Source organism: Ambystoma mexicanum, chromosome 4p, assembly GCF_040938575.1.
Source record: "Ambystoma mexicanum isolate Mex_15411 chromosome 4p, UKY_AmexF1_1, whole genome shotgun sequence".
Taxonomy (NCBI): domain Eukaryota; kingdom Metazoa; phylum Chordata; class Amphibia; order Caudata; family Ambystomatidae; genus Ambystoma; species Ambystoma mexicanum.
In genome coordinates, this window is record NC_090927.1 from 1,198,533,507 (window position 1) to 1,198,557,289 (window position 23,783).

General features: G+C 48.5%; 1 protein-coding gene across 4 annotated transcripts in view; it reads left to right on the forward strand.

The window, feature by feature from the left end:
• BUB1 (BUB1 mitotic checkpoint serine/threonine kinase) overlaps positions 1 to 23,783 on the forward strand; it is a 1,594,853-nt gene that overhangs the window by 630,362 nt on the left and 940,708 nt on the right. For all 4 annotated transcript variants that reach the window (XM_069606846.1, XM_069606848.1, XM_069606845.1 and 1 more), the window contains one exon: positions 15,728 to 15,884. In XM_069606846.1, the coding sequence (XP_069462947.1) occupies positions 15,728 to 15,884 (157 nt within the window). The remainder of the gene's footprint in view (positions 1 to 15,727; positions 15,885 to 23,783) is intronic.

Here is a 23,783-nt window from a genome sequence, read left to right on the forward strand (position 1 = left end):
TTTCACCGACGCCATCAACCACGAGCCAATGCTTTGGCTCGGGGAAAGAGAAAATCTGAGAACCCGGCTAAGCTTCTGAAGAGAGGCCCTGGTCGATCTCAAAGGGATCAGCCAAGGGGGAGAGAGGCGGTGACCCCTCCCCCAAGGTGAAGGCCTCAAGCACCCCCAAGGTGGTGAAGGCCTTGATTCACCAGGGGAAGGCCTCTATCGAGGCAGTCGCAGAGGCCCTGGTGAAGCCTGTGGAGGCTAACCCAGTGGAGGCGACCTTGGGGCCCAGAGTTTCCCTGCTGCCACGGAGGGAATCCTCTTTTCAGCACATCGATAAGACCCCCGTGAAGACTCCGGTGGAAAAAGAGGGGTGGGGGACGGTGGTCGTCACGGACACGGACTCTGAGGAGGAGCTGGTTGAAGTCGTGCAGGGCCTCAACAAGAGGTTAGAGGAGGTCCGGTCCCACGGAGGGAACCCTGAGGAGGCGGACGAAGAGAGCGCCGGCGGCACCGGCGAGACTCCCATGGAGGAGCAGCAACCATCGCGCCCATCGCAGCCGGCGCCCGAGCCTCAGGACAATTCGGCCGCCATTTTGATGACAATCCAAACCTTATGCACGGAGATGAGGATGAGATTGCCCCTCACCCCAACGGATGACCCAACAGAGCCAGGCCCGTCGGAAAGCCCGCCGAACAAGCGGAGGAGAGTTCACCCCCCCCTGCCTTTCCAGCCCGCTCAGCCTGCATCTCCTTCCCCTGTCCCAGGGGATGACACGGGAACGGAGACGGCCACGACAGGGACGGATGACGATGGTGGTGACGACGGGACCGGCCTTCCATCACCACTCCCTCGGACCTCCCTGCCCGACGAAATTGGATCCTTTAACGCCATGATTACCAGGGCATCCAAGCTTTTTCAGCTGTGCCCTGAGGAACAGAAGGAAGGTTTCCTCCATCAGCGGCGCAAGGCCATGAGGAAGATGGTCTTCGCGGTACCATTGATTGACGACATATGGGAGTAGGGACTCGCTCTCCTAAAGAACCTGTCCACGACGCCTGCCAAGAGGGATCGGTACGAGAAGAAGTACTGGGTTCCCGATTCCGCCCCTGTGTGCCTTAGGGCGCTGCCGACCCCGGATTTGGTCATCTCGGAGGCTGTCAAGAAGAAAGCCGTGTGGGCGTCATCCTCAACTTCGACCTCACCACCTGACGGTGAGGGAAAGGAGCTGGACGCCATGGGACGACGAGTCATCTCGTCTGCGGCGATGACAAGGCGGCCAACGCCCTAGCGATTGTGGCCCGCTATGACAGGGAGCTATGGTACAAGATCGCTCCCCCGCTGGACTTCCTACCAGACGACAAGATGTTGGAGGCCCTGGAGCTCCTGCAGGAAGGTGAGGTGGCATCGGACCATGCCATATTGCTGACACCGGATTCCGCCAGTTGGCAAACTGTGTTTGCCTTTGACAGCGGGGATGGCTCAAGGCAACTGATTTCCGTCAGGATGTGAAAACCAGAGTTTTGGACATGCCCTTTGACGGGAACAACCTGTTTGGGAAAACAGTGGATGAGTCACTTCAGGCCATCAAGACCGACACAGAGACGGCTCGGGCCTTGGGAGTGTTGCAGCAACGACGGCCGCCCTTACGGAAGCCGGAGGCAGACAGGTTGCCTCCAAAGGATACGGCGGCGGCTCCTCGACGTACCACCAGGCGGCCTGCTCCTTGTTGCAGGAGGCCTACAGAGGATGCGGCAAGTCAGGAGGATCTCGTCACCAAGGTGGCAAGGCTGCCTCCAAGCAGGACTGAACCAGCCGTAGCGTCGAGCCCCCACCTGAGCACCCCGGTGGGAGGCCGGCTGGCGAAGTTCATCAGCGTGTGGGAGTCCATCTCCACTGACCGTTGGGTACTGGATGCCCTGGCCCACGGGCACACTCTCGAATTTCTAAAGTGCCCCTGCATTCCTCCCGTGGCCAGGAAGGAAAATCGCATCCCTCAACTGCTGTTAGAAGTAAGGGCGATGCTCAAGAAAGGTGCCATCAAGCTCGTCCCCAAGAGGCTCCGTGGCTCTGGAGTATACTCAAGGTACTTCCAGTCAGAAAGAAGACAGGCGGTTGGCGCCCCATCCTGGACCTGCGGCGGTTAAACAAGTACATCAAGGTGCAAAAGTTCAGGATGGTCACCCTCCATCACGTCGCTGGACTTGGAGGATGCTTATTTCCACATCCCCATTCTAAAAGGACACCGAAAGTTTTCGTGGTCCAGGGGCGGCACTACCAATTCAAGGCCTTGCCGTTCGGGCTGAAGTCGGCACCCAGGGTGTTTACCAAGTGCCTCGCACCAGTGGCTGCGCCTTCGGGGGAATCCATGTCTACCCCTACCTGGACGATTGGCTCACCCGGGCAAGGACAAGAGAACTCGCCGTCGAGCACACAGCGTAGACCGTCCAACTTCTCATGGACCTGGGATTCTCCATCAACTACTCCAAATCCCACCTGGTCGCACTGTTTCTGGGAGCCAAGCTCAATACAGTGGCGCGATTGGCCTTGCCGTCGGAGGAAAGGACGAAGGCCATTTTGGCCAAAGTGCAGCACCTGCTGGCAGTGGACGTGGCCAGGGTGAGATGTATCAAGTCCCTGCTCGGATTGATGACCTCATGCTCTACCTGGTGCGCCTGTGCAGGCCATGGATGCGTCCTCTACAAGAATTCCTCGACGCCCGTTGGATACAAGTGACGGGCAGATTCGAAGACAGGATCCCGCTCAACGAGGCTTTCCGTCAAGCGATCCGATGGTGGGGCACCTGCGCGCATCTCGTGGCGGGCAAGGACTTTCAGACCCCGGTACATCAGACGGTGATGACGGACGCCTCCCTGGAGAGATGGGAAGCGCACATCGGAGATCTGCACACGAGAGGCCTTGGCTCCCGGAGAAGAGGTCACTCCACATCAACATCCTTGCGCTGCGAGCAGTGTTCTGGGCCCTCAGGTTGTTTCTCCCATCCCTCAAGGGCAAGGTGGTGAGGGTCTTCACCGACAACACCACCACAATGTTCTACATCCGGAAGCAGGGAGGCACCAGATCCCCAGCCTTGTCCAAGGAGGCCCAGGATCTGTGGCACTGGGCCGTGGCCCAGGGATGTTTCTGGTGCCCTTCCATCTAGCAGGAATAAAGAACGTCATTGCAGACTCACTCAGCAGGGAGCTGTGCTCGTGCCACGAGTGGGAGCTGCGTCAGGATCAAGTGGATCGGCTTTTCCAATGATGGGGCAAACCCCAGATCGACCTGTTTGCGACGGCGACAAACTCCAAGCGCCAGAGGTTCGCCAGCAGGTTTCCCCAGCCGAGGAGCATGGCTGATGCTTTCTCGTTCCCCTGGGACGTCCTGTTCCTGAATGCGTTCCCTCTGTTGCCATTGCTGCTCCGACTCATCAACCAATTCAAGAGGTTCCTGTGCAGGATGATCCTCGTTGCACCGGAGTGGCTGAGACAGATCTGGTTCCCGGACCTTCTGGACTTGTCGGTCCCCCGCCCCCTCCTCTCCCAAGTCAGACTGTCGTTGGACGCGGATCTTCACTCCAGAGAAGGAGGCGCCATCCTCCATCACTACCCGGAGTCGCTGAACTTGCAGGCCTGGCTCCTGCAGTACTAGAGTTTGGATGGTACGATATCCCGGCAGACTGCAAGGAGGTGCTTGCAAAGGACAAGGCATCCTTAACTCTGAAGTGCTAAGGACACAAGCGGAAGAGGTTTTCTGTTTGGTGCCGTGCACAGAAGATTAACCCTCTGTGAATTACAGCCCCTCAATCGCTGCCGTACCTGCTGTCGCTGGCCAAGGCGGGCCTAGCTCACGCTTCCCTCAACAGCCATCTTGCAACGATTTCCCGTTACACCAGAACTACGGGACCGTCATACCTGTGGTCTCATCGCCTGGTGAAGGAGTTTATGAAGGGACTGTTCCGATAGTTCCCGCCGGTGAAGGCTCCGGCCCCGGCATGGGAGCTCAACTGACCAGGCTCATGGGGCCGCCATTCGAGCCTCTGCATTCGGCATCGTTGAAATTTCTGTCGTGGAAAACAGCGTTCCTTGTGGCCATCACCTCCACACGACGAGTGGGAGAGATCCAGGGCCTATCCTGCAAGCCACCATACTTGACTTTCCACGAGACGAGGGTGGTGCTTAGGACGCACCCCTCCTTCATGCCCAAGGTGCCGTCAGACTTCCACCTTTACGAGCCAGTTTTTTTCCCGTCGCCGGCCAAGAGGACTTTGCACTCGCTGGATTTAGCTATAGCGCTCAAGTTCTACGTGGACCGCACGAAGAGTTTTCGGAAGACATCACAGATTTTTGTGAACTTTGGACCTGTGAACCAAGGGAAGGCCCTCTCGAAGGCTTCCATTTCCAGATGGCTCCCCGGCTGCATCATGCACTGTCATCGGTTGGCAAACCGACCGTTGCCCGGCCGTCCAAGAGCCCATTCGACCAGAGCGATCGCTGCTACTACGGCGTTCTTGTCTGGTGTTCCCCTGCTGGACATCTGCAGGGCTGCTACGTGGAGGTCGACACACCTTGACGAAATTCTACTGCGTCGACCGGGATTCCAGGGAGGAGTCCAGAGTCGGCCAGGCAGTGCTCCGCAACCTGTTCGCCTGAAGGTGGGCCTGGTGAGGAGGTAAGAGTTGCTTAATGTTGATTTTATGTAATGCTTAATATTGAGCCTTGCCACCTCCCGTGGTTGTGAATGTGTGTACTGCTATGTATTCTTATATTCATGAGCATGTGAATCCATGCCAGACCCCATGCTGGCGAAGGAACACGTTACTTACCTGTAACTGTTGTTCTCCAGCATGTCTGGCATGGATTCACATGTGAACCCTACCCCTTCTACCCCTCTGCGGCTCTTCACTTGGTCATACTGCCACTTGGCGTGCTACCAAATCTGAGGATGGCTGCCACGGGAGGGGCTTAGGGAGAGGGCAGTCATTGGCTGGGGCAGTATGACCCAGAGACCAGTGATTGGTTACTACTAAGAAAGATGGTTCAGAAACGAAACTGATACTGATTTTTTCTTTTCCAAGGATTCCCAGCCTGATAGGGAATATTCATGAGCATGTGAATCTAAGCCAGACCCAAGCTGGAGAACAGTTACAGGTAAGTAACTTGTTCCTTCCTTCTCCTTTCTTAACCCTTTTCACAGTTAATTCATGATGGTTATTCAGCCTTATAACTGTCATTTCATTTCATACATAAACCTTCATTTATTTACTTCATCGTTCGTTCAACCAAGTGTTCATTCCGAATTCATGATTTTATCTGCGTCATTCCAGACTCTGTAAAGTGCCATTTGTAGCTTAGGGTCGAAAGTATTAACATACTGATGCCAGAAATGTATTTTTCCAGCATTGGATCTTTCATGGATTCACATGCTTAGAATATTCCCCGTCGTCAGACTGGGACCCCACGGTACACATATATAGCCTTTTCCTACAGGAAAACTTCCGGCACTTTTGTCTCCTATCTACGTCCTTTTAGGACCCGCCTACGCATGCTCTGTAGGTCGTCCCAGTATAAGAGACCCGCCCCCGCGGCTCCCCTTCAGATTTCAACCGTCTCCAAAGTAGTGGGATCTCCTCGCGTTGTCTTACTATTTTGTACAAGATTGTATATCCTGGAGTTAGAGTTAGAGAAAATGTCCTCCATGTCAGGAAAAGCGCTGTTCCGTCCATGCGTGACGTGCGGCTTAAAAAAAGTTTACGAGGGGGACGGACATATGGATTGTATATATTGCCTCCACCCTCATCATTCAGCGGATAACTGCGACATATGCAAAGGGTTTTCTCAAAAAACCCTCAAAGACCTGAGTAGACGACTGGTGGCATGGCTGAATGATGGAGCGGGGGCATACCCTCCTTCGGAGGTAGGCTCCACACAATCGGCGAAAACATCACACCGCGCTACCTCGTCGGAACCACCGGCGAAGAAATCTCGACCGACGGAAAGAGAGTCATCTGGGAGTCACTCAGCTAGAGACTCCTTGTCAAAGAAATCATCTTCAAAAAAGCATGAAAAGGAAAGGAAATCCTCCTCGGGCGATCATCATAGATCAATCGAGAGTCGAGTAAAAGCAGGCCAAGTGTGGAAAAGGTGGGATCGCCTAAACCACCTGCTTAAGTCACCGTCGTCGACGGCGGTCCAGTCATCGGCCTCCACCCTGCCACTTACGCAGGTGGCATCCACCGCCCCACCGACAACGGCGGCGACGATGCCCTCGTCGACGGGGGTTCTACAGGAGGCCTGGAGGCCTGAAGTCTTTGATCCGATCCCCCCCGGATACTTTACTGCAAGAACAGGCTGTGTTGCTGTCCTCGGAGGACGAGAACGAGAGAATAGCTGGCCCAGCAGACCTAGGGCTACGAGTGGCTGACAAGTCCTCGACGAGGGGATCCGGTATACCGGTATCTGCCCCGCTTCTCAGTCTGTTTTGTCGTTGGAAATTCTGTCCACGCTTCAGTCCTTGCTATAGTCGCAAACCTGCCACAGTCACCCGTCGACGAGCCGGGCCCGTCCCGTCCACCGACGCACCTACGCACGCCAATCTCAGCACTGGCACAAGAGGAAGGTGAGCTGCCAGATTCGGAGTCTGACAGAGGAGCCATGTCGGATATCTCATCATCCCCCTCCAGGCATCCAACCTCGGAGTCAAAGGTGGAGTTGGAAACCCCTAGAAGCCCAGCTCACCCGTCCCCTCCGGACGACATTGCGTCATTCCATTCTATGATGGAGAAGGCATGAAAAGAATTTGGTTTGTCCCAGGAAGAACAGAAAAAGGACTGTTTTTATACTAGACCACGTGTGGAAGGAGGGGTTGCAGACGATGCGTCACCCTTTTTCAGAGCCGGCAGTGAAAGGACGCCTCGAGAAAAAGTTTAAGGCTCCAGAGTCTACCCCCAAGTGTTTATCCTCCCAACTAACGCCAGACTCGGTGGTGTCGGCGGCAGCGGCAAGGAAGGCGAAAGCCCAGCACAAGTGCACGACTCCGCCGGAAAACGAAGCGAGACGCCAGGATGCCTTTGGCAAAAAAGTGCTATCCGTGGGGGCAACCACAGTAAAGGCTGCAAACTCTCTGGTGATTGTAGCCAGATACGATAGAGAGATGTGGCACAGGCTAGCTCCGTTGCTTGATCATCTTCCGGAAGAGCATAGGAAGGCAGCAATGTTACTTGTCCGAGAGGGTGAGGAAGCCTCAAATCACGCAATAAACATCGCGGTGGACCTCGCTGAGTCAGGCTTCAAGCAAGTCAATAATGTGGTCGTATAACGACGACAGTCATGACTTAAGTGTACCTACTTCAGGCCAGAGGTACAATACAAAGTTTTAGATATGCCCTTTGAGGGAGACCTTTTCGGTGAGAAGGTGGACGAAGCCCTAAAGGGAATGAAAGAGGACTCGGACACGGCACGTTCACTGGGTGCCCTCCAGAGTGGCCGAAGCTGCAAGTCTTTTCGTCGCTTTAGAGGGGCTTCAGGTAATTCAAGATTCTCTGCGTCTGGAGACAGATCCTTTGGCAGATCGGCTTACCCCTCCCAGGGATACAGATGTGCTTCCCAAACGGCAAACCGACGCCGGAACTTCCAGACTTCCAGGAAAAGACCATCCTATCCGTCGTCGAGAGACAAGCAAAATAAAGATCAGCAGTGACAGACAACACACCGTTCTGGGGGGAAGAGTGTCAGCATATGTCGACGAATGGGAACGAATAACGACGGATCAATGGGTGCTGGACACTATAAGGAACGGGCACTCTCTACAATTCATGCACAGCCCTCCGCACATTCCACCTGCGTTCACCGCTCATTCCCATCTGAGGATACTGCAACAAGAGGTAACACTAATGTTAGCAAAGGGCGTGATAGAATTAGTTCCAACATCACAGAGAGGTCAAGGAGACTACTCAAGATACTTCGTCGTAAAAAAGCCGAACGGCAAATGGCGTCCCATTTTAGACTTGCGCGATCTCAACAAGTCTTTAAAGAGCCTAAAATTCAAGATGCTCACTCTGCAGGAAGTGATCCGCGCTGTACAAGAGGGGGATTTTCTAGCGTCCTTGGATTTACAGGACGCGTACTTCCATATTCCAATGTGTCGGAAACACAGGAAATTCCTGAGATTTGTAATAGGGCGGACTCACTACCAGTTCACGGTTCTTCCCTTTGGGCTCAAGACCTCCCCCAGAACGTTCACGAAATGCCTGGCTCCAGTAGCGGCCTGGCTAAGGAAGCAAGGCCACCATGTATACCAATACCTCGACGACTGGCTGGTAAGGGGATCCTCCCCAGCGTCGACCAACACAAGTTTACAAGCCACCATGCAGCTTCTACAACAGCTGGGATTCGCCATAAACTTCGAAAAATCCTCTCTGCGACCATCGAGAACGCTGGTATTCCTGGGGGCACAGTTCGAGACCCAGTTAGGGCTAGTGAAACCTTCTCTCGACAGAACCTCAAGACTCAATCAGCAGGCGAGCCGACTACGGAGAAACACCAGGCTCTCAGTGAGAAAATATGTTTCGGTCCTAGGGGCCATGGCATCCTGCATCCATCTGGTGGAAAACTGTCGCCTATTCATGAGGCCAGTCCAGGAATTCCTCGCGGACCGATGGACGCAGGCTCAAGGAATCGTGGTCAGACAAGATAACCATCGACGACGACAAGCTGTTTCAGACCCTTCAGTGGTGGCAGGGTTTCCACAATCTGAACAACGGTGTACCCCTACAGGAGCCAGAGTTTCAGCGAACCATAGTCACGGATGCGTCCCTATCCGGATGGGGAGCTCACATGGGTTCTCTCCAAACGCAAGGTCACTGGTCTCCAACGGAGTCGCTCCTACACATAAATGTGTTAGAGCTCAGAGCAGTACGATGGGCCTTGAAGGCATTCCTACCACACATCAAGGGTTCGCGAGTACGAGTACTGACCGACAATACAACAGCCATGTTTTATCTGAAACAAGGAGGGACGCGATCAAGAACTCTTTCCATAGAAGCCCAGAAAACGTGGCATTGGGCATTAAAGCACGAAATTTCCATCGTGGCTCACCACCTCCCAGGAGTGAGGAACTCCCAAGCAGACTCCCTCAGCAGAAGCATGGCCCAGATGCACGAGTGGGAAATGGACACAGTTCACCTGATGAAAGTGTTCGAGAAATGGGTCACCCCCCTCTGGACGCCTTCGCGACCAAATACAACAAGAAATGCGAGCAATTCGCAAGCAGATGGCCTCAAGAGGGTTCCATCGGGGAGGCATTCTCCTTCCCATGGACGGACATGTTCCTTTATGCTTTTCCCCCGTTCCCCTTCATACGGAGGACAATACAGTGGATACGCAGATACAATTGCCGAGTAATTCTGGTGACACCATACTGGCCAAGGCAACCGTGGTTCTCCGACCTGCTTCACCTGTCGCTGGAACATCCCATAGCGTTTCCGAGAGTCCCGAACCTACTATCCCGGGACAAAGGCACGGTGTGGCATCACGACCCGGACAGTCTCAACCTTACAGCCTGGCTCCTGACTTTTCGGAGTTCGGTGCTTTAGACGTTTCGGAGGATTGTCAAAAAATTCTGCAGGCGGCTCGAGCCCCTTCTACCAACAAATCTTACTCCTATAAGTGGCGGAGGTTCTGTGAATGGTGTAGAGGACAACAAGGCCTACAACCGTTGTTGGTGACGCTGGAACAAGTTCTACCTTACCTGCTCCTCTTGGAGGAGAGGGGGTTATCCTTCACATCGATAAAGGTGCACCTGGATGCCATCTCGAGGTTCACGAGGAAGAGGCAGTCGTCTCCTCTATTTAGCGACAGACTTGTGAAACACTTCATGAGGGGTTTATTTCGAGTTTTTCCCCCGGTAAAACGTTTCCCCCCAACTTGGAGTCTCAACACAGTGTTGGCAGGCTTAATGAAACCGCCTTTTGAGCCTATGGCCACGTCCGACATAAAATTCATTTCGTGGAAGTTGGCATTCTTGATTGCTATCACATCAGCTAGGAGAATCTCGGAACTGCAAGCGCTGGTCGTAGACCCGCCATACCTAAGATTCTTTAAGGACAAAGTGGTCCTGGCAACTAATCCTACGTTCGTCCCAAAAGTTCAGACAGTGTACCACAAACAATCGTCCATTGTTCTCCCTACTTTCTTCGCCACACCATCATCGGCAGCAGAAAAAGCTCTTCATACCCTGGACGTTAAGAGGGCTCTGAAATTTTACCTACATCGTACACAGGAACTCAGATCTACTCGACAACTGTTCATCGCATATGGTCCGTCGACGAGAGGAAAAGCAATCTCTAAACAGGGATTGGCTCGATGGGTCTCATCGACTATTGCGTTTTGTCACTCTAAGGTCGGAAGGCCACTGCAAGGACATCCTAGAGCCCATTCTACAAGATCGATGTCCTCCTCAACAGCTTTATGGGCAGGAATTCCGCTGACGGGCATATGCCAAGCTGCGGCATGGCCAGTGCCCCACACCTTTACCCGCCACTACTGCCTTGCCAGGCAGCACGCGGACGAGGTGCAGATGGGAAGAGCTGTCCTGCGCCATCTGTTTCAGTAAGGTAAGCTCCATGCTGTGGAGAATCCGTTTTCTACCTTTTTGGTGACAGTATACTTTATGTGGGTAAGGTTATATGAGTTAACTTATTCCTACTGTACATATGCATTGTGTAGTATGGTGAGGGTATATTACATTACATTCTCACCGCCGTCTCAAGTGTTACTGCTATACAATCTATTCTAAGCATGTGAATCCATGAAAGATCCAATGCTGGAGAAGGGAATAGTTTATTACCTGTAACTTCATTTCTCCAGCATTGGTATCTTTCATGGATTCACATGCGCCCGCCAACCTCCCCAGAATGCAATGTATTTGATTGATAAGTTTAACCCTTCCTACTTTGGAGGGGCCGAAATCTGAAGGGGAGCCGCGGGGGCGGGCCTCTTATACTGGGACGGCCTACAGAGCATGTGTAGGCGGGTCCTAAAAGTACGTAGATAGGACACAAAAGTGTCTGAAGTTTTCCTGTAGGAAAAGGCTATATATGTGTACTGAGGGGTCCCAGTCTGACGACGGGGAATATTCTAAGCATGTGAATCCATAAAAGATACCAATGCTGGAGAAATGGAGTTACAGGTAAGAAACCATTCCCTTCCCGACTACAATTCATATTATGCACATATTCCCCATAATTACTTATATAACTAGTGTTCATAAAAGATCAGTCCGTGAGTATATGGCTCGCAGTTTCGGGCTTGGTTTGATTTTTACACATCCTGCAATATCTATCCACCTTGGGTATTGATTTTCCGGTCCCAAGGCCATCAGAGTAGGCAGATGATTAATGCGTAATAATATAAATCACCTAAGATACTCCGATGGACATTGGTCAAGTATTTTTGTGCTTTTTTATGGGTAAACGGGACATTTGACACAACCCCATAGCTTTTTAAACTTGTTAAATGCGAGTAATTCTTCTGCCAGTCCCATAGTTTTAATCGTTTATGCATGTGATATTTTATGTGCTCATAATCCTCACCCCAAGGTGGTGACCAGCTCATTGACTCAAACAGACCGTCAGTTTCTTTTGCTAGCCTGGATTGTGTGCCAATAGTGCAGTTGTACGGCAGTTCCGAATTTTAAAATATAATTCTGCCCTTTTCCCCAAAACAGTCGCTTTTAATTAGGAAATTCCCACTTCCAGCCAAAGGATAGCCATAGGAATACATTTTGGGAGACCCAACAGCTTTCTTCAAAATTTCCCTTCGATGATCTGTAGCCACTCAAGATTCATAGAGATCAGTGACTCCCGGCCATTCGTTATCATGGGTACAAGACATTGTACATATAGGTGATGTGCTCCCCATATGGAGTCACCACTCTGGTTTTGCATAAACTTATAGATCATAGCGGTTAGTTGTGCAGCTTTCACCTTGCGTGTTGAATACATAGCTCATAATTGCCTTTACTCTCGAATTCCACTCACAGATATTTATAAGTGTGCGAATACCTAATTTCTACTGTTCTCAAGAGCATACGTGGGCGGGCAACGTTACTAGCGGAAAACAATATAAGTACTGTTTTACTGTGATTTTTATCCAATTCATTTTCTTCGGCATACTGCCAGAGTTGCTTAGAAGATCTTAGTAGACCGCTAAATGTATGGTCAAAAATCACAATTTCATCCTCATAGGCCGTAATTACACACTTCGAAGTGCCAACTCTAGGTGGGCAGTTGTGGGTACCGAATATAAATTCTGGGATATCATAGAGGTTGTATAGCAGGGGAGTGGTTGTGCGGCCCTGCCCTACTCCTATTTTGTTTAATCAATCATGAGTTGGACAGAGGTGTTGGTGTGGAGGAGCTTCAAATAATAAATCAATGCATCAGGACAATTAATTATTTGCAGTTTATGCCATAACTTTTCCATATTCACCAAATCATAGGCTGACCTAAAGTCGACATATAATTCAGACAATGGGGGGGCTATTCTGCTTCAGGGCTTTGCTCCTTAGAAGGTCCGTTATCGGGTTGTGAGACGTAGAATACCCAGTTCTGAAACCACTCTAGAAACTATCTAGAATTTATTTATTTTACATTTATAAAGCGCTCAAACAGCCCGCAGGCATCGAAGCGCTGTTACAGGAATTGTTTGTTTTTCTTAGTTGCGTAATTGTTTTTTTTTGTCTTAGTTACTTACGTATTTATAACGTGCTTAAACACCCAGAGGTTTCTAAGCGCGGACCCGGGGATCGAATCTGTTGCTTCGTGTCGTCTTTCTTCCAAGACGCGCACGCTGCCGCTGAGCTATCCTCCCGCGACAATTCCCAGCATTATCTGCCCATGCTTGAAGTTCTTTTAGTAATAAAGAAGCAAACGTTTTGCCGGTACATTCAAGCATGGACCGTATGCGGTAGCTTCCCGGGTCAGTTTTATTCCCTTTTTTAAACACGTGGCCTAATATGGCAGTTTGCGATGTCACTGGGATTCTACCATCTCTTAGCACTTTTTCAATTAAGATTTTCATTAAACTTGCCCAGTGTTTGATAGCCCATTAGGTCCCGGCACCCTGGAGGATTTCAGTTTACTAATATTAAGAGTTCCTCTCTGGTGACTACAAACGGCCGAATAGGCTGAACTCCTCTATTACCTTCCACTTTCTGGATGGTTTCCAGGTTGTTCCGATCTTTCAGAAACTTGGTCCACTCTATAGCCCCTATGGGGTTGATCAAGGGTTTCCTCCCGTTTCCCCGGACTTCCCCCAGGAGTGCCCATATTGTATTGGTGTTTTTAGTGCAAAGAGTATGGACCGTATTCTGCCATTGTTCCAGTTGGTTGGTTCTTTTCCATGTTTTAATCCATTGTGTATATTTATTTTTGAGAGCCCTTATGTTACTATGGATTGAAATCATGGATCGACATTTCGCTCTTATTTTACGGATACCCCTTCTCAATTTACGCTTGGCATCTCTAATTTCCCTGCGATTCTCAACATCATTAATCTGATCCCTTACAACTAGAGGCCCATGGGTAATAGCATATTTGCCCACAAATGTAGTAATCCACCCTTTGATTTCTTCCAGGGTCATCGATTTAAACATATCGGCATTTCTCTCATCCCAATCACTAATTGCATTCAGAGCCTTGGTGATGTTCTTATCAGACCACAGTACCCGATTAGCAGCCTGGTTTACCACTAGATCACCTGTGTTTGTAACCATGGAATGATTAATTATACCTAAATTCATAATCGGTGGATCATGGTCACTGTGGGGGTTATTGGATATTCTCATATCCCTAACCCTTGAGGCGACCTTGCCGCTCGTAAATATATAATCAAGTGTGCTCCAAGTGGTTCTGTTACTCCAGGTGCTCTTACCGGGCCCATCACCAGAGTTCAAGCTCCCAGCAGTCAAAGAAACTCTGCCAATAATCACCCTCCATTTCATCGATATTATGCTCCATAATGCAATGGGGGTAAAGTAGGGGGTTGTTTACTGTACCTCTTCCTCCTTTGATATGGCAATTGAAATCACCTGCCACACTAACAGATCGTTTATATCCTGCAGCCATTCTCCTAGGAGGTCATGTAGTGCTTCCTGGATAATTTCTCTATACTTTGCCCCAGGGGGGGTTATAAATATTTACCAATAACAGTTTATCCCCAGCCTGGTTCACCGGAAGCTTTACCTCCACAGCACTTAGAAAATCTTCAGAGGTAGTTATAAGCTTCCTACTGACCAGTGAATTAACTACACCAATTATTAATCCTCCGTGGCCCCTTATTTGCAGGCGAGTGATTGCAATGGGTGAAGTTAGCCAAGTCTCCTGTAATAGGATGAAGGTGTGATTGACTATAAAAGGCAGCGATCCCTTGCTGGTTAGTGGGTGCTTGAAGCCCTGAGTGTTCCATGTCACTAACGAACAATCTCAGGGCTTCTGTAGCACCAACTGTAAAGAGGGCATTTATTTTAGGCGTAATCGATTTCCCATTTGGTGTATATTTTCGGTTAGTAAGTGTAAAGGGGTATATTTTGTGAAATGCAACTCTTTGAACCTAGTAATTTATGCAAATGAAAATATGCATTACTTTGCTCAGGTTTACTCTTTGAATCATCGATCCCCTTCCTGTGGCCCTTCTCTGCTGCAAGCATTTTTCCAACAGGCAGTTTGGTGAAAACATGGAACAGGCTCACGTGTCTATTGTTCCCTATTTAGTTGTCATTGAGAATATTGTCGTCCTTTTTATTATTTTTTTATTTTTTTATGCAGCTAAACTGCTGGTAACCCACTTCTCTGCAGGGTTGCATTGTCCCACGCTTTACCAGTGAGCAGAGATCTGAAGCTTGCAAATATTTTGTAACTACTGTCACAAAAAATAAATGGATCAATTTTGGTCATCTCATCTTTGAAAATGTTTGTTCCATAGTGCTGTTATTCAAACTCAAATGGACAAAATAACTCCTGTAATAGAATGTTGCGGCACACAATTCAGCAGGCTTGTATACATTTTTGATTTCATAAGGATCAATAAAAAGTATGTGCACGTTTCTATGATCTCTAATTTATATTATGCATTGTTACATCTTAACCTAGACATTCTTGGTCAAAAGCTTAATGATTTGACAAATGTGTAGTAGGGCTGGGGTGTAAAAGAACTTGCTTTGAATCTTGTCTTTGCAAAGGACAGGCTTATCTATACTTTTACTAATTGAGCTAACATGGCAAAATATAAAAGGTGCAGTAAACGCATACATATTTGCTTTTGATCTAAACCAGCCCGAAATTGTTTCTCATTCTGGCATTGCACTTTTACTGCAAGTCCCCCAGTGTTATATTTTTATTAAACTTCAACTTTTGTTTTCACCCCACTGTTTCCTTTCCCATTCAAGTCATGAAAAAAATTAGTGTCATACCCTTGATACCAATGGTGTCGTACGAAATGAACATCAAATGAAGTAAACTGCCCAAACACTGATATAACATAATAAATTAGTGAATTATGTGCATGTTTCCGGGCGAACTATGACCTCTCAATGGGATTGTCGCACAATCTCTTCAGAAATCTTCCACTTGCCCCATCTGCTTCCTTTCCACACTCTTCAAACACATTAAAGCGCCATATGGTAAGCACCGATTATGCAATGTAAAGTGTACATGATAAACGTAATATTTTGTTTCTTCTTTAGGAAGTATTTGAAGGACCAGGATTTGCCAGTTGTGAAGTTTTGGAGGGAAATAAAACACTATGTCCAATCGTCAACTATACGGAAGGATTTCAGGCGACAGAACATCTTGACACCACTTTGTTCGATAGACAGCCCCAGCGTGTCCAAGAAGATAAAGGTATGGTGTAACCTATAGCTGCATGACATTGCTGTTTTCTCCCTGTATATAGCAGAGGGTAACGGGACCCAGGTGTACCAACACTAATAGTGAACAGTACCACCTTTGCACTGCATTAAGAACAATACTTCAACATTGTAATTCCAGCTTGTTATACCTTTCGTTTTCAATATGCCTGTGTTAAGCCAGATTCTCAGAGCCAGCCATGTGGGATGGTTCTGAGAGGCCACCCTAGATGGATTGACTCTTGGGTCTAGCCAGTCTCTCAATGTAGTTTAGCAGACCAGTAAGGCAAGACTATAGGGGCTGTGCGGTAAGTGTTATGTTTATTGTGTGTATATAGCGCTTTACGCCAAAGCGCTTTACATTATAACAAGGTTACAATAAAAACAGTAGAAGCAATTACAAAATATGAATCAACCAGTAATACAGCAAGTAGAACAAATTGCCAGTGAAGATAAACGAGGGAAGAGGAGGTGGATAAGGAGAAGGAAGTGGGAAACAGACAGTGGAATAAACTGAGGGCGAGAGAGGAGGAGAGGGGACTTAAGAGGAAAGGAGCAGGGAGCGAGCGGTAAGAGGAGGAGGGTAAAAAAGGGGGGAAGGTGGGGATAAGAGTATCGGGGGGGTGGAGAACAAGTGATTTCAAGGAGACACGAAAGGACGAATAGGTGGGGATGGAACGGATGGAGAGAGGGAGTTCCAGTGGAGGGGGGCAAGGAGCTGAAAGGAGCGAAAACGAGAGGAGGCACGTGGGGAAACAGAGAAGGAGAGGTTTGCAGATCGAAGAGAGCGGGAGGGAGTGTAGAATGAGATGAGAGAGTAATGAAAGAAAAAGGAAGTGTAATGATAAAATGAGCAAAATGCAGAACACTCAAATAGATAGGCTCTATTGGGCCTTTAACACTCTCTAGACAACTAAAATCACAGGTAATATCTATTCTTGGAGCTAAAGCAAATACACACACCCACAGCACTGATCTCACTAGAGATCACCAACACTTTTCTCTGAAAACCATAATAGCAGTTTAGCAATGAAACAGTAGACTGACAGTTAAGTGAATTAAACGGTTGCAAATCAATTGAAACCATTTTCCTGCTTTATAAAATAAGGCCACAACCACTTTGGAAGTCTCTCCCTGCTTGGGTAAGTATGCCTACTCACTCAGAGTCAAATTACTTTAAGAAGTTCCTGTTGAAGGCAGTTGGAATTATTTAAAAGTAAATAACTGGTATTGGCTAAGCCACCAGGTACGTAAATGTTACAGCGAAGAACAACATTCAGTTAAATCAAGTATACCACTCTCCCAATTCCACCACATTAGGGGGATGAATTGGTCCTTGGCCGGAACTCAATCGGTCCTGACCAAGCAAGAGAGATTTGGGGAGTTGACTTTACACCCATACAATCACTATGGCATGTGGAAACTGGTATACAAGATCTCCTTACTCCTATTCTCTGATAAACCTCTCCTAGAGTACTCCGATCCACTGTACTCCCTTTAGTTGAAGGTCCGATTGTAAGGGGTTTTGGGGCCATGGGTAGTGGGCGTTTACGGCTTCATGGTTTGGTCTGATTAGATGGTGATTCTAAACTCTGAAGACACTTCCGGATGTCTTTAAGCAGAATGGCTTAGGCAACATAAGAATACAACCACCACAGTTCCCAGGTAGATACCCAGTACACGACTGAAATGGGCAACAGGGCAACAGCGAATAATACAATGGTCAGTGGGGGGGAAGACTCTGCTCCAGCTTTGTGTTGAAGAGCTGCAAGTGGACAGGTTTTGGGCCACAAATGGACAACTCAAGCCAAAACTCTGAACGGGAACTGATGCACTGAAGATGCCCTAGATGGTCAGCCCACTGGATGGTTCTGCAAGAAATATGAATGCAGTATCCTTGTGCAGGTTCCAGACTGGGTGATACCACCAATCTACATGTTGAAGCACAGTCGAGGTTCTTGAGATTGATGCAGTTTCATGTCTTCACTAGGGCCTGACTGATGTAAATGCTGGTTGGCTCCCACAGCAGTCTTTGCATTTTAGAAGGCCACCTCTCTTTGTAGGGGTCTTGGCTCCTATGGGCAATCTGTGGAACGGCTGCATGACCTTTTTTTCTGAACTCGATAGGGTTGCCCCCAGTTCATGAATGGTTAGGATGGGCACCATTCAAACTAGCAAGTGCTGTCAAATCATGGACAGCCTTTTGCCCCACATCAGTCTAACAAGACATCCCCTGTCCGAAATGTGCATTCGGACAAGATAGTTGCAACCCTCACATCTGCCAGATACTCAAACCACTGCTTTGCAAAAATCAACTGATTTGCCTAGGAAAAGGCTTACTGTGTGGCATTTCCTCACCAGGGAAGAAGGGAAGTCAGCCAAAGGATAAGATGTCTAATAAAGAAAAAGGCAAAAAGCATTTGGCACAGCTATTTAAAGTATATGGTATTATGCAATTAAATGCATAAGCGCACACAGTAAAATAAAAAACACAGTAGAAAAATATGCATTGCCACCAGCCTGTCTTGGACATCTGGTAAAAATCACATAATGTTATGGAAACTAAGCAAAATGGTTACACACTGTAAGATGAGCGCTAAATTAAAAAACAAAGGAATTTCGCAAAGGGGACAGGGTCTCCCTGCTCTACAGGCTGATCCCAAAAGAGATGAGATGAGCAAGCAAAATAAAGCAAAAAGGCATTGGTTATCTGCAAAAGTCAGGATTTGGGTTGGGGGCATGGCTGGCGCTCAAGAAGGCTGACTGTGCCCGGCGTTTCACCGCCTGCATCTCTCCCACTGGGTCGTATTGCAGACAGAAAAACATGACTCCATAATACAGATTGCCCATGCGACAAGCACAGGCAGTCTTGATTCTGCCTGACACGGAAGACACGGAGGCGAGCATTATGGTTTTACTTCTTTAATTACTGCTCAACAGCAATTCAAAACTTACTTTTTTAAACTGTTATTTTTTTTTTAAGAACATATATGCCCAACTGGCTTAAAAAAACAAACATAAAACAAAACACATGAGGACATGGAACTATCCTTCCCAAGATTCCTAGAGGCTCTGTAGTCCTAGCCTCCTTTCTGTCCACCAATGGTAGTCCCCTGTCTGGTATAAACTCCCATGACCCTAGGTCCTTTCCTCTTCTTTTTTCTTCCTGTCTCGCTGTCTAGACTCTAACTGTTAAACAGATCCAACTTTAACCACTGGAATCCCTCTGCTGCGCTTCGCAGTGTAGAACTTTCATTCCATCAGTCCTGGTTATTTTTCTGCTGTTCTCCTAAAACAAAGAGAAGGTCATCATCATTAGGGTCGGGAAATCTTTCTACAGAGTTTAAACATAATGCGTTAGTACATTATTTCAACCTGAAATGGGCGGGATAATGCTCGCCTCCGTGTCTTTAATAGAATCAACGACAATCACAAAGGTGGATCAGTGGAATAGGATGACACTGGTTAGATATAAATCACATATTTATTCGGAAAAACTCATCACATGAATAATTTTACTTGAATAAAAATTACCTAAAAAAACTCATCAACTCATACCTTTGTACGTATCCACATTCAAAAATACATTCGAACATCCATCGATACAACACCCCAGTGTAATAATAACACCAAATTGTGTTGTTCAAGAATTATTTTCTAAAAAGTATTCAATTGACATTTCCTATGGTGACCCAGTCCATAATATCAGGTGTCATCATATAGCCGGTGTCCAATATCACCAGATATATCCCTCCTAGAGATCATGTCGACACGTGTTTCGGTCAGAGACCTTCTTCAGGACGTTCGGCTAGGAGCACTTGCTCAGCCCGGTTCTCCACGTATCTGGGCCAGTAGTGAATCCCCACGTTTTCCACTTGCGGGACGGTGAGGCAGGGCGTCGGAAAACAATCCTCCATGGACTTCAATATGACTGTTGCGCACTAACAACGTAGCTGATGGAAACTTCTATTGTTCACAGGACCCAGGAGCACCTCTAGTCCACGTACATCTATGTCGGATAAGTCGGTCACATAAAAAATCTCCGCACCGCACCGCTCCCCGCAGAATAGAGAATAAATCCTATCGTCCAGTCCTCCTCCTTTCGTACATCGCTTTACGTAGAACAATGTAAAGGCAGAGAGCAAGGTAACGGACTTATGCACCCACCCCCACAAATCACTATGCCCTCCCACCCCCCAAATCACCCACTCATCCTGGTTTCCCTGTGAAGCGCTCTTGTCCAACCGACATTGGGGAAGGTTATGTGAGAAACCTGAGGGTATTTTCATTCCTATAAACCCTGGTTAGTCTGCTCAGGTAGCCTGGGGAAGGTCATCGCTCTTGGATCCCAACCCCGGGGGTGGAGAAGCGAGGGAGGATCACCTAGGTGGAGTGTCCTCAGAGATTGGGAGAGGGGTGCCCACAGGAGAGACATGGTAGCCCCCCTTTCCCTATTAATGACCAACTTGCCCCTCCCCCGACCTCTATTGGCTACTGTAAGACCTCTCCCCTCATTTACCTTCATTTGAAAGTACTGGGATGAGGAAAAGGGGACAGAGGGCCTCATCACAAGTTGGACGGTATCCCAGCGGTAATTGCACCGGGATGCCGCCCAATGCTAAGAGCCCCACCGCAACTTGTTCCACCGCAATTTGTGCCAGAACACGAGTTGTGGTGGCGCTGTTAGTCCCCATTTTAAGGGGCTTTTCGGCACCTTTACCGCCGGCGGTAATTGCAGCGGCAGTAATGACGCCTAAAATAGCTTACCACTGTTGCATTCACCTCCAGCTCAGAGCTGGAGCCGAATGCTCCATGGCATGGCCAAACTCAAGATTGGGCGAAGCAGTAATGGCGCGGTAATAGCAGAGCTTTGCAGGGAACATCATGCCATAGTAGATGGACCTTTCTCTGAGCGCCGCCTTGGCTTGGTCAAAGGTACGTCTGGCTGCCTGCACCCTGCTCGAAGTCTGGGTAAATGTGAATCCTAATTGAGTCGTAAGATAATGTCCCCTTCTCTCAGGAGAGTCAGAGAATCGGGTCCCTGTGCCGGTATTTGACTAGGCACGCAATGACAGTGCGTGGCGGGTCACCAGGTTTAGGCGGAGGGGCTCGGGATCAGTGGACTCGTTCGATGAGGAATTGTTGGGAAAATTGGGCCTCCGGTAACATTGTACAGATTGCCTCTTCCAGAAAGACTTCCATTGTAGTGTTTAGTGGTTTCTCCGCCAAGCCAACCACCCGAATGTTATTACGGCGCAAACCTGGATTCCAAGTAGTCGCACTTGAACTGTACTGCTGTTAGGCTTTTCTTGATGTATTCAATATCTTTGCCGTTGGTTGCGGTAGTGTCTTCTAGTGTGCCCACTCTTGCCTCCGCCTCAGTAACTCTAGTGTTCACTTTCTGGAGGTGGGCTCTAATGGAAGAGATGTTATTGCCAATATAGTCCAATCTGCTGTTGACTGCTGCAACAGCCGCTCGTGTCCTAATCTGTACCATACGGTTATGGTCTGCAGTGTACTGCTTCCCACGCTTTGCAGGTTGCCTGTCAGTGTCCCAAGGGGCTTCCCTTGCAGCTGCTCCTCCGCTCCCCACACCGTTCAGTGCCTCGTTTGCCCCGCTGCGTCTCCCCCCACTTCTTCAATATTGTGGGCATGTTATCTATCCCACGGTGGTTGGCTGCGCACCCCTGTGTGACTCGCCGAGCCTGCACGTCCATGTATCACCTGTTGGTAGAATCCGTCTCCTCTCCCTCTTTGCCGTCTTCCGGCGCCGTTGTAGTGGTAGCTCCGCTCAGCGCCCGCTTAGCCTGCGCCGTGTGGGTGCCCCCACCTCTCAGCCTAGATGAATTACACAGGCGCAGGTTTCTGTTCCTTCTGGAGGTAGGCGGGCTGTAGGGATTACCAGTGTCGGTTGTCCGGCCCGTTAGGGGCTCCGCAGGGCGGGAATTGCTTTTGTCAGCTTTTCCCAATTACCCGTTCTGTGTTTTCAATCAGGACGATCACCACTAATGACTCGGATGTTTGATACCAGAATCGGCTCACACCGACCTCCAGATATGCTCTGATCCACAGGATATTAGCTTAAGGATTTCTATTGCAGCGCAGCTCTACACCTAGGCAGCCATCTTTGTCGGCGCACCTACAAATAGACTTTTGTCTGCAGTTTCATTCAGGTAGGGAAATCCCACCTTAGCATAGGGCAAGTTAGGCCTTCTACCATCCTGACATTTAAGTTAATCTATTTTGTTTGAACTCGAATTCTGTTTGTTTCTTGCTTCATGGTGCCTTCACACAGGAGTTAACTACTGTGGGAAGTGAGGGATGGACTGCTAGATTACTGCCCTCAAGCAAGCTGGAACTGCTTCTTTTTAGTTTCACTTTTGAAAGTTCTTCATCCAGGTGCATTTGTGGTGTACAAAACTCAGTTGAACTCCTTAATTTTTTGTTAATCTCCAGGCAGTTACATAGAATAATCTCTGTAATACAGCTCTTTTTACTAGCTTTCACGTGGAAAATATGGATGACGGCATCAACAGGTAAATTATAGATCCTGCTCAAGTCTTGTTGCGACAGGGACCATGAAGGCATGAGTTTGGAGAGGGTGGGGAAATGGTGAAATCACTGGCATGTATGCATCTACCATTGAATGTCCTCCTCCCCTTGTCTCAGATAGCATATGTTTTGGTTACACCTATAAGCTTAAACTTCATAACAGAGTATGAAGATGCTGCATAGCAATATCAAGAAAATGGATGCAGATTAAAACTGTATAGCTCTGCTCACATACTTGGGCAGTACAGGGGACAGCAAACTTCACAAACAGATGTGAGCCCATGCATCTCCTTGCATTTGGGCCAATGTCCTATGGTGGCCCTTACTGCCTGTACCAGTGGCTCCATCATGCACCTCGTGCTTGAACCAAAGCACCTCACACGCATTGCAGACCCACTTCATGTGTGTGTGCTCTTAGGCCATTGCGGTCATGCACCACAGGCATAAAGTGTGAGCCAATTCACCTAATGGTTGTGCATTAGGCCGCCTGTCACCACCAAAGTGTAGTTGCACAACACGAATGATGGCGGTAGCGAGAGAGAGCTAGATGAAAATTGTATTTCAAACTTTTTTTTTCAAATGTGTATTGCCTTTTCAGTGGACAGTATACACACCAAGTCTGATTATCTTTTTTTGGTTTACATCACATGATTGGTTGGATTTGTGCATTCTCATAGTCAAATAGGAAATTAAACTCCAGCATGAACTTTTTTGGCTAACTGTTTTAGGGTGGATGAACAAATGGGAGGAAAGGGTTTATTTAAGAGCACAATGTCCAAGTCCCATATTTCCTATTCTGCAAAACCATTTCAGGGATGAAGCCCTCTGCTGACTAGTTTACAGTAGCTTCATCAAATGTTTATGGTCCCAAACATCCCCCTTGATTGCTTTGCCAGTCGTTTCTTGGTCATTGCTAGCCCCTACGAGTTAAGACCCGAAGATTCCCCTTTACCCTAGGAGATTGCCAAAGTTTTTAAACTTTTCTATCACCAAGGATTTATTTCCAAGGGTTCTTTTCAGAATAATTTATTTTTCTCTCCCTCTGGCTCCAGCTTGAAGCAGGGATGTGTCCCTCAGTAGGCTTGCAATCTTTTTCCCCGCTTGTGGCACTTCAGCTTTTTCCCGGCTGGACAATTGCCCCAGTAGGCCTTTATAAATGTGCTTCAAACACTAAGCTGCTCAGCAAATGTCTCCCATTTCTAGTTCTGCAATTCTCTTGGTGACCTCAGACACCAACTGATACTGTATAATTTGTGTACTGCTGTGAAGGTTTTCAACCCATTGAGACCTGTGGTTAGGTGACGCCTTTCCCTTTTCTCCCAAAACTTTGATTGTCCATGCA